At 53.3% G+C, this 9520-nt stretch overlaps 1 protein-coding gene across 1 annotated transcript; it reads left to right on the forward strand.

The window, feature by feature from the left end:
- Positions 1-7160: 7160 nt before the first annotated feature.
- LOC136993072 (olfactory receptor 14J1-like) lies at positions 7161-7898 on the forward strand (the record flags this gene model as incomplete). Its single annotated transcript, XM_067303090.1, has 1 exon — positions 7161-7898. A coding segment is annotated over exon 1 (738 nt), but the record flags the coding sequence as incomplete, so codon positions are not given.
- Between the last annotated feature and the right edge of the window lie 1622 nt (positions 7899-9520).

Genomic DNA, 9520 nt, shown 5'->3' on the forward strand with positions numbered 1-9520 from the left:
CATCAACGTGAGGCTGAATGGCCTGCAGCTCCCCAGGCTGTCGTTGTGGCTGCTTTTGAAGATGGGCACAACATATTCCTTCTGCTGTTCATTGGAACCTCCCCTGATCTCCACAGCCTTTCAAATATGATAGAGAGCAGCCTTGCTGTCACAGCAGCCAGCCCTCTCAATGTCCATGGATGCCAGCCATCCAATCCCATAGACTTGTAGGGGTTGAGTTCTTGCAAGTCATTCCTCACTCAAGACTTAGGCACTGCAGGTTGCTTTTCTCCTCGGGAGTCCTGACTCTAGGCACAACAGCTCAGAAGACCTTGCTGGTGAAGACTGAAGCCAGGAAGGACCTGAGTTCCTCACACATATCTACATCTGCTTCTACTAGAATCTCTGCCCCATTCAGCCGTGTACCCACATTTTCTTGTTTATTCTTTTACTGTTACTGAAGCAGCAGCAGCTCTTCTTCCTGTACTTCACATCCCCACAAGTGTCTCTATCGCAGAGGAGCTTTGGCTTCCTTAACACCATCCCTACTTTGCTGGACAATATTTCTAAATTCCTCCTTTGCAGCATTTCCCTTCTTCCCCTTTCTGTATGCTGCCTTATTGCCCTGGAGCTCATGTGGGAGCTCCCTGTTTAGCCAAGCTGGGGTCCAGAGATGTCTACTCTGAGAGTGACTGCCCTGCGATGCCACTGTCTGCGAGGTGGCATGCCTAGCTGGTAAGGTGAAGGCTTTCCTGAGTTCCCGTCTGTCTCTCTCTTCTTGCCTCCCTTGGCACCCGGATCATGGTGTTGCTCCTTCTTTCCCCTCCTGTCCATATTGCTCCTCATCTTGTTCCTGTGCTCTCTGGTTTTGGGGGGGGAGGGCGGGGGGGGTGTTCAGCTGCAGTTCAGACATTGATGCTGCAAGTTGTGCAGCAGAGGGGTCTGCATGGGAATGAGGTTGCCCCAGCCCCCTTCTGACTTGTGGAGCTCCAGAAAATGCAGTCTGTGGGGCTGCGAAATGAGCTGACTCTCCATTAGGGAGAGCCCATCTCCAGTCCTAACAGTCCTTTGACCGTTTCCTTATAGTGTCCTGGCAGACTGCCTCCTGCCCTCTAGAAAGGCACTGCTGTCTCATAGCACCTCTGTGATATCTGAGAGCCCCATGAGGAAGGTGCAGAGATGCTGAGAGTATGGAGATGGTGGTGGGAGGCTGTAAATGGGCATCTGCAAAGAGCCCTGTGTGTCCTTGGCTAGAAGGGGAGTGTGGAGAGCTCCGTCAGGTGCCCGGAGGAAGGGTGAGAAGTTTGGAGCTGTGCACTTTGAAAGTGGACTCGTGTGCTCTCAGCAGGGGCTGGTTTCCTTCTAGGGCACCATATGAGTGTGATCATCCCCTAGCTCAAAGAGAGAACTGCAACATTTGGGGGTTTCTTTGCTTGAAAAGTCTCTGCTAACTTCTCAATGTCTTTTCTTCTTTGCACAGTCCCCCATGAATGGACATAGCAATATGTCCAACAGCAGCTCCTTCAACGAGTTCCTTCTCCTGGCATTTGCAGACACGTGGGAGCTGCAGCTCTTGCACTTCTCGCTCTTCCTGGGCATCTACCTGGCTGCCCTCCTGGGCAACGGCCTCATCATCACAGCCGTAGCCTGCGACCACCACCTCCACACCCCCATGTACTTCTTCCTCCTCAACCTCTCCCTCCTCGACCTTGGCTTCATCTCCACCATTGTCCCCAAATCCATGGCCAATTCCCTGTGGGACACCAGGGCCATTTCCTACTCAGGATGTGCTGTTCAAGTCTTTGTATTTGTCTTCTTGTTTGCAGGAGAATATTCTCTACTCACAGTCATGGCCTATGACCACTACGTTGCCATCTGCAAACCCCTGCACTACGAGACCCTCATGGGCAGCAGAGCTTGTGTCAAAATGGCAGCAGCTGCCTGGGGCACTAGTTTTCTCTATTCTGTGCTGCACACTGCTAACACCTTTTCAATACCACTCTGCCAAGGCAACAGAGTGGACCAGTTCTTCTGTGAAATCCCCCAGATCCTCAAGCTCTCCTGCTCAGACTCCTACCTCAGGGAAGTTGGGCTTCTTGCAGTTAGCGCCTGTGTAGGCTTTGGGTGTTTCGTTTTTATTGTGCTGTCCTACGTGCAGATCTTCACTGCTGTGCTGAGGATGCCCTCTGAGCAGGGCCGACACAAAGCCTTTTCCACGTGCATCCCACACCTGGTTGTTGTCTCCCTGTTTGTCAGCACTGACATGTTTGCCTACCTGAAGCACCCCTCCCTGTCCTTCCCAGCTCTGGATATGGTGGTGGCTGTCCTGTACTCGGTGGTGCCTCCAACATTGAACCCCCTCATCTACAGCATGAGGAACAAGGAGCTCAAAGATGCCCTGAGGAAAGTGATTTCATGGACCTTTTCCAGCAGTGGTAACATTGCCATTGCTCTCCACAAATGACTCCCCCTCCGTCCTGTACCAAGACTGAGCTTTTTTTGTTAACTTTATTTTCATTATGACTTTTATTACTATTAGTAGTAGTACTTGTTATCTGTGTTGCTACACAAATGGTTGGAATCATTCCACCTTTACTGAGACTGCTCTGTCTCACCTGGTGCCCATATAAAGTTGTGTCCAGCACTGGTTCAGAGCTGACTCCATCACAGTATCTCTGTAATAAAGTAGGTTCTACCCAGTGCAGTGCTTGAAGGATTACTCTTCCTCCAAAGCTGCTCTCTGTCACGCCCTGTCCCCAGCACATTTCTTTGAGACAATCTCCCCCACTCCGCATGCTGATCGTTACCCCAAAAGTTACCCCCAAACAGGGCTCCACACTCAGCTGGAGGACTGGATGTCCAGCTGTAATCCCTGGGAGGACGAGCCCTCTTCTGGGTGCTCTGCAGGGCTGGCAGGGAGCATGCAGAGGAGATCCTGGGGCCATGTAGACTATCCTCCTCCCACGGTGGGCCTCAAACAGAGTCTGTCAGAACACAGATCCAGCCCCGCTTGTCACTGCATGAACAGAGAGGAGAAACTTTCCCAGGAAAGTCCTCCCAGACCCAGCCTCTCATACCCGCTTTTTCCAGCACTGGCCTTTCCCTGTGGTCCTGGTGAGGGGTGATCTTTGAATGTGACCAGCTCCATCTGCCTGCTGGGCTCAGCACCTGTATGGCGGGAATGGCCAGCCCTGCCTGGCCTCTCTGCGGGCTCAGACCTCAGCAGACCCCAGAGCATGGCCTTCTGCTAACCCTGGGGGGACAGGAACAGGACTGGGCAGAGTCTGGGGACTGGTGGGAGGCTGCCAGGCAGGAGGGCCATGGGGGACAGGGCACCAAGGGCTGTCATGGGGACCATGCTGGAGGGATGTCTCCCCACCCCAGAACAAACCCTGTGCTGTGCCTGCACTGTTGGGCCGTGGGGACACATGCAGGGCAGCAGGGCTGGTCCAGTGAAGGCATGAGGTGCTGATGGGAGCCATAACACTCCAGAAGCTCCCAACAGTCATGGAGGGGACTCACTGCTGCTAGTAGGACTGGCGGTTTCTCAAGGGCTACAGGCACCAGCACCACCTGCCAGGACTCCCAGACCCAGCACAGATGGTTGGTGCCAAGCACCGCAGGTCACAATGCCCCCCATCCTGTGTGACTATCCTCTCTCATGAGCACTGTCGAGTGTGTCACTCCCTGCCCAGGTGTGGAGAGGAGCTGCTGGAGGTCTTCTCTTCTCATGCTTGCTGCCCCTGGCTCAGCCCTTGCATCGGCCCACAGACTCTGCCCTGGGTCATGTTATGTCTCCATACGTTCTCATCTAAGACCACATAGGGATCTGCAGCACATAGCTCTGCTTGGAGATGGCCACCACGGCCTGCCTGCATAGTCCCAGGAGATCCGAGCAAGGCTGTGCTTGGAGGTGAGGCTGTGATCGTCCTAAGTCAAAGCTGGTGGGATGGTCTGGGTGGGGTCCAAGGGGAGGAAAGGACAAGAGACAACAAGGAGAAGATGCAGTAAGGGAAATTTCAAAAGAGTTTAACAAAAAAATACAGAAATATCCATGGTAGTTGAGCAGTACTGGGGCAGGGGACAGGAGAATTTAAGAAATTCTTCTGGAGAAAGCACCTACCAACCTGATCTGTCAAGTTAGCCCAGCTTAAAGCAGATCGTGGTCCTGGAGAACTCTGGTGGTCCCTCCCAACACAAATCCTCTAGGAGAAAAGGGCTGGACAACCTTTTTCCCTTGGTAGACTGGAAAGGGAAGTCTGGAGAACTGGATTAGCCAAAGATGTCTGAACTGACGGGGAGTGGCCTGGGGTGAGATCAGACTCCTCCTTGTTGTCCCCCAAAATGAAGTCACTTCGTTGACCGTGGAGGGAATGAAAAGGATGTGTAGTGAGATGTTTTAGGGACTCCTTTAAAAGACCATGGTAACACAACTATGTTGAGATTTGTGCAAATTCGGCCATCCAAAAGCAGAGGCCTTGGTGGCAGATGCACCAGCCATAGGGAAAGGGAAAAAGACCTCCGTTCTTTTAGAGGCTTTCAGCCTGGGCAGTGCCCTCAGTCGTCTACAACACAGGCTGTCCTAAGCTGTCCCAAACCTGCACCTCTTTCCCTGCAGCCTGTAGACACCCAAGCTGCTTCCGCACCTTGCTCTCACTGCACAATCTCCCCACCTTTACTGAAATCCTTCCGTCCTTGTTGGTGGCTCCTTGAAACACAGAGCCCGGGACTGATCACGGAGCTCCTCTGGGTGTCCAGTTGCACCACAGCACTACCTACGAGTGACGTTCCTTTTACCTGAAGTGCAGTCTGAACCTCTCCAGATGCAGTCTGTGGTTCTTTCCCCTTCTCATGCTTTTTCCCACTACCAAGAAAAGTTCCCTCATCTCTGAAACCACCCTGTCACAAGCAGTCACAGGTGACTATTGTATGGGCTTTAGCCTCCACTTCAGCAGGCTAAAGAAGCCCAGGTCCCTCAACCTCTCCATTCTGGCCATGTGCTTCAGGCCCCCAAACCCATCTGGGCAGACCTCCTCTGCACCCTCTCCAGTTGTTCCCCATTCCTCCAACACTGGGCGTACCACACTGGGACACGCTATTGCAGACATTGCCGCACCAGTGCTGAGTCAAGGGGGATAAGAACTGCCCTTGCCTGGGTGGCCAGGCTCTTGTTAACACAGCCCTGTATGCAGCTGGCCTCATTTGTGGTGAGCATGCACCATGCACTCATATGGCATTCCCGTGAGGTCCAGGGCCTTCTCCTTCTCCTTGGGGTCCCTCCTCTGCTTGTCAGGTCTCTGCCTGTTCTGATGCACGGGCTGTTCTGCCCCACTGATGAGCCTTTCAAACAGGACAGGATGTGAGGTATACCCCTGCATACCCCACCTTTACCTGGCTTCCTGGTCAAGCATGACCCATTCATGAAAACACTCCGAGCTCAATCATCCAACCAGCTTTTTGCCCATCTGGATGTCTACTGGACATCCACTACTCTCCTCTCCTCCACAAGTACAGCTCCATGACACACTCCTCATCAACGTGAGGCTGAATGGCCTGCAGCTCCCCAGGCTGTCGTTGTGGCTGCTTTTGAAGATGGGCACAACATATTCCTTCTGCTGTTCATTGGAACCTCCCCTGATCTCCACAGCCTTTCAAATATGATAGAGAGCAGCCTTGCTGTCACAGCAGCCAGCCCTCTCAATGTCCATGGATGCCAGCCATCCAATCCCATAGACTTGTAGGGGTTGAGTTCTTGCAAGTCATTCCTCACTCAAGACTTAGGCACTGCAGGTTGCTTTTCTCCTCGGGAGTCCTGACTCTAGGCACAACAGCTCAGAAGACCTTGCTGGTGAAGACTGAAGCCAGGAAGGACTTGAGTTCCTCACACATATCTACATCTGCTTCTACTAGAATCTCTGCCCCATTCAGCCGTGTACCCACATTTTCTTGTTTATTCTTTTACTGTTACTGAAGCAGCAGCAGCTCTTCTTCCTGTACTTCACATCCCCACAAGTGTCTCTATCGCAGAGGAGCTTTGGCTTCCTTAACACCATCCCTACTTTGCTGGACAATATTTCTAAATTCCTCCTTTGCAGCATTTCCCTTCTTCCCCTTTCTGTATGCTGCCTTATTGCCCTGGAGCTCATGTGGGAGCTCCCTGTTTAGCCAAGCTGGGGTCCAGAGATGTCTACTCTGAGAGTGACTGCCCTGCGATGCCACTGTCTGCGAGGTGGCATGCCTAGCTGGTAAGGTGAAGGCTTTCCTGAGTTCCCGTCTGTCTCTCTCTTCTTGCCTCCCTTGGCACCCGGATCATGGTGTTGCTCCTTCTTTCCCCTCCTGTCCATATTGCTCCTCATCTTGTTCCTGTGCTCTCTGGTTTTGGGGGGGGAGGGCGGGGGGGTGTTCAGCTGCAGTTCAGACATTGATGCTGCAAGTTGTGCAGCAGAGGGGTCTGCATGGGAATGAGGTTGCCCCAGCCCCCTTCTGACTTGTGGAGCTCCAGAAAATGCAGTCTGTGGGGCTGCGAAATGAGCTGACTCTCCATTAGGGAGAGCCCATCTCCAGTCCTAACAGTCCTTTGACCGTTTCCTTATAGTGTCCTGGCAGACTGCCTCCTGCCCTCTAGAAAGGCACTGCTGTCTCATAGCACCTCTGTGATATCTGAGAGCCCCATGAGGAAGGTGCAGAGATGCTGAGAGTATGGAGATGGTGGTGGGAGGCTGTAAATGGGCATCTGCAAAGAGCCCTGTGTGTCCTTGGCTAGAAGGGGAGTGTGGAGAGCTCCGTCAGGTGCCCGGAGGAAGGGTGAGAAGTTTGGAGCTGTGCACTTTGAAACTGGACTCGTGTGCTCTCAGCAGGGGCTGGTTTCCTTCTAGGGCACCATATGAGTGTGATCATCCCCTAGCTCAAAGAGAGAACTGCAACATTTGGGGGTTTCTTTGCTTGAAAAGTCTCTGCTAACTTCTCAATGTCTTTTCTTCTTTGCACAGTCCCCCATGAATGGACATAGCAATATGTCCAACAGCAGCTCCTTCAACGAGTTCCTTCTCCTGGCATTTGCAGACACGTGGGAGCTGCAGCTCTTGCACTTCTCGCTCTTCCTGGGCATCTACCTGGCTGCCCTCCTGGGCAACGGCCTCATCATCACAGCCGTAGCCTGCGACCACCACCTCCACACCCCCATGTACTTCTTCCTCCTCAACCTCTCCCTCCTCGACCTTGGCTTCATCTCCACCATTGTCCCCAAATCCATGGCCAATTCCCTGTGGGACACCAGGGCCATTTCCTACTCAGGATGTGCTGTTCAAGTCTTTGTATTTGTCTTCTTGTTTGCAGGAGAATATTCTCTACTCACAGTCATGGCCTATGACCACTACGTTGCCATCTGCAAACCCCTGCACTACGAGACCCTCATGGGCAGCAGAGCTTGTGTCAAAATGGCAGCAGCTGCCTGGGGCACTAGTTTTCTCTATTCTGTGCTGCACACTGCTAACACCTTTTCAATACCACTCTGCCAAGGCAACAGAGTGGACCAGTTCTTCTGTGAAATCCCCCAGATCCTCAAGCTCTCCTGCTCAGACTCCTACCTCAGGGAAGTTGGGCTTCTTGCAGTTAGCGCCTGTGTAGGCTTTGGGTGTTTCGTTTTTATTGTGCTGTCCTACGTGCAGATCTTCACTGCTGTGCTGAGGATGCCCTCTGAGCAGGGCCGACACAAAGCCTTTTCCACGTGCATCCCACACCTGGTTGTTGTCTCCCTGTTTGTCAGCACTGACATGTTTGCCTACCTGAAGCACCCCTCCCTGTCCTTCCCAGCTCTGGATATGGTGGTGGCTGTCCTGTACTCGGTGGTGCCTCCAACATTGAACCCCCTCATCTACAGCATGAGGAACAAGGAGCTCAAAGATGCCCTGAGGAAAGTGATTTCATGGACCTTTTCCAGCAGTGGTAACATTGCCATTGCTCTCCACAAATGACTCCCCCTCCGTCCTGTACCAAGACTGAGCTTTTTTTGTTAACTTTATTTTCATTATGACTTTTATTACTATTAGTAGTAGTACTTGTTATCTGTGTTGCTACACAAATGGTTGGAATCATTCCACCTTTACTGAGACTGCTCTGTCTCACCTGGTGCCCATATAAAGTTGTGTCCAGCACTGGTTCAGAGCTGACTCCATCACAGTATCTCTGTAATAAAGTAGGTTCTACCCAGTGCAGTGCTTGAAGGATTACTCTTCCTCCAAAGCTGCTCTCTGTCACGCCCTGTCCCCAGCACATTTCTTTGAGACAATCTCCCCCACTCCGCATGCTGATCGTTACCCCAAAAGTTACCCCCAAACAGGGCTCCACACTCAGCTGGAGGACTGGATGTCCAGCTGTAATCCCTGGGAGGACGAGCCCTCTTCTGGGTGCTCTGCAGGGCTGGCAGGGAGCATGCAGAGGAGATCCTGGGGCCATGTAGACTATCCTCCTCCCACGGTGGGCCTCAAACAGAGTCTGTCAGAACACAGATCCAGCCCCGCTTGTCACTGCATGAACAGAGAGGAGAAACTTTCCCAGGAAAGTCCTCCCAGACCCAGCCTCTCATACCCGCTTTTTCCAGCACTGGCCTTTCCCTGTGGTCCTGGTGAGGGGTGATCTTTGAATGTGACCAGCTCCATCTGCCTGCTGGGCTCAGCACCTGTATGGCGGGAATGGCCAGCCCTGCCTGGCCTCTCTGCGGGCTCAGACCTCAGCAGACCCCAGAGCATGGCCTTCTGCTAACCCTGGGGGGACAGGAACAGGACTGGGCAGAGTCTGGGGACTGGTGGGAGGCTGCCAGGCAGGAGGGCCATGGGGGACAGGGCACCAAGGGCTGTCATGGGGACCATGCTGGAGGGATGTCTCCCCACCCCAGAACAAACCCTGTGCTGTGCCTGCACTGTTGGGCCGTGGGGACACATGCAGGGCAGCAGGGCTGGTCCAGTGAAGGCATGAGGTGCTGATGGGAGCCATAACACTCCAGAAGCTCCCAACAGTCATGGAGGGGACTCACTGCTGCTAGTAGGACTGGCGGTTTCTCAAGGGCTACAGGCACCAGCACCACCTGCCAGGACTCCCAGACCCAGCACAGATGGTTGGTGCCAAGCACCGCAGGTCACAATGCCCCCCATCCTGTGTGACTATCCTCTCTCATGAGCACTGTCGAGTGTGTCACTCCCTGCCCAGGTGTGGAGAGGAGCTGCTGGAGGTCTTCTCTTCTCATGCTTGCTGCCCCTGGCTCAGCCCTTGCATCGGCCCACAGACTCTGCCCTGGGTCATGTTATGTCTCCATACGTTCTCATCTAAGACCACATAGGGATCTGCAGCACATAGCTCTGCTTGGAGATGGCCACCACGGCCTGCCTGCATAGTCCCAGGAGATCCGAGCAAGGCTGTGCTTGGAGGTGAGGCTGTGATCGTCCTAAGTCAAAGCTGGTGGGATGGTCTGGGTGGGGTCCAAGGGGAGGAAAGGACAAGAGACAACAAGGAGAAGATGCAGTAAGGGAAATTTCAAAAGAGTTTA

Source organism: Apteryx mantelli, chromosome 11, assembly GCF_036417845.1.
Source record: "Apteryx mantelli isolate bAptMan1 chromosome 11, bAptMan1.hap1, whole genome shotgun sequence".
Classification (NCBI taxonomy): domain Eukaryota; kingdom Metazoa; phylum Chordata; class Aves; order Apterygiformes; family Apterygidae; genus Apteryx; species Apteryx mantelli.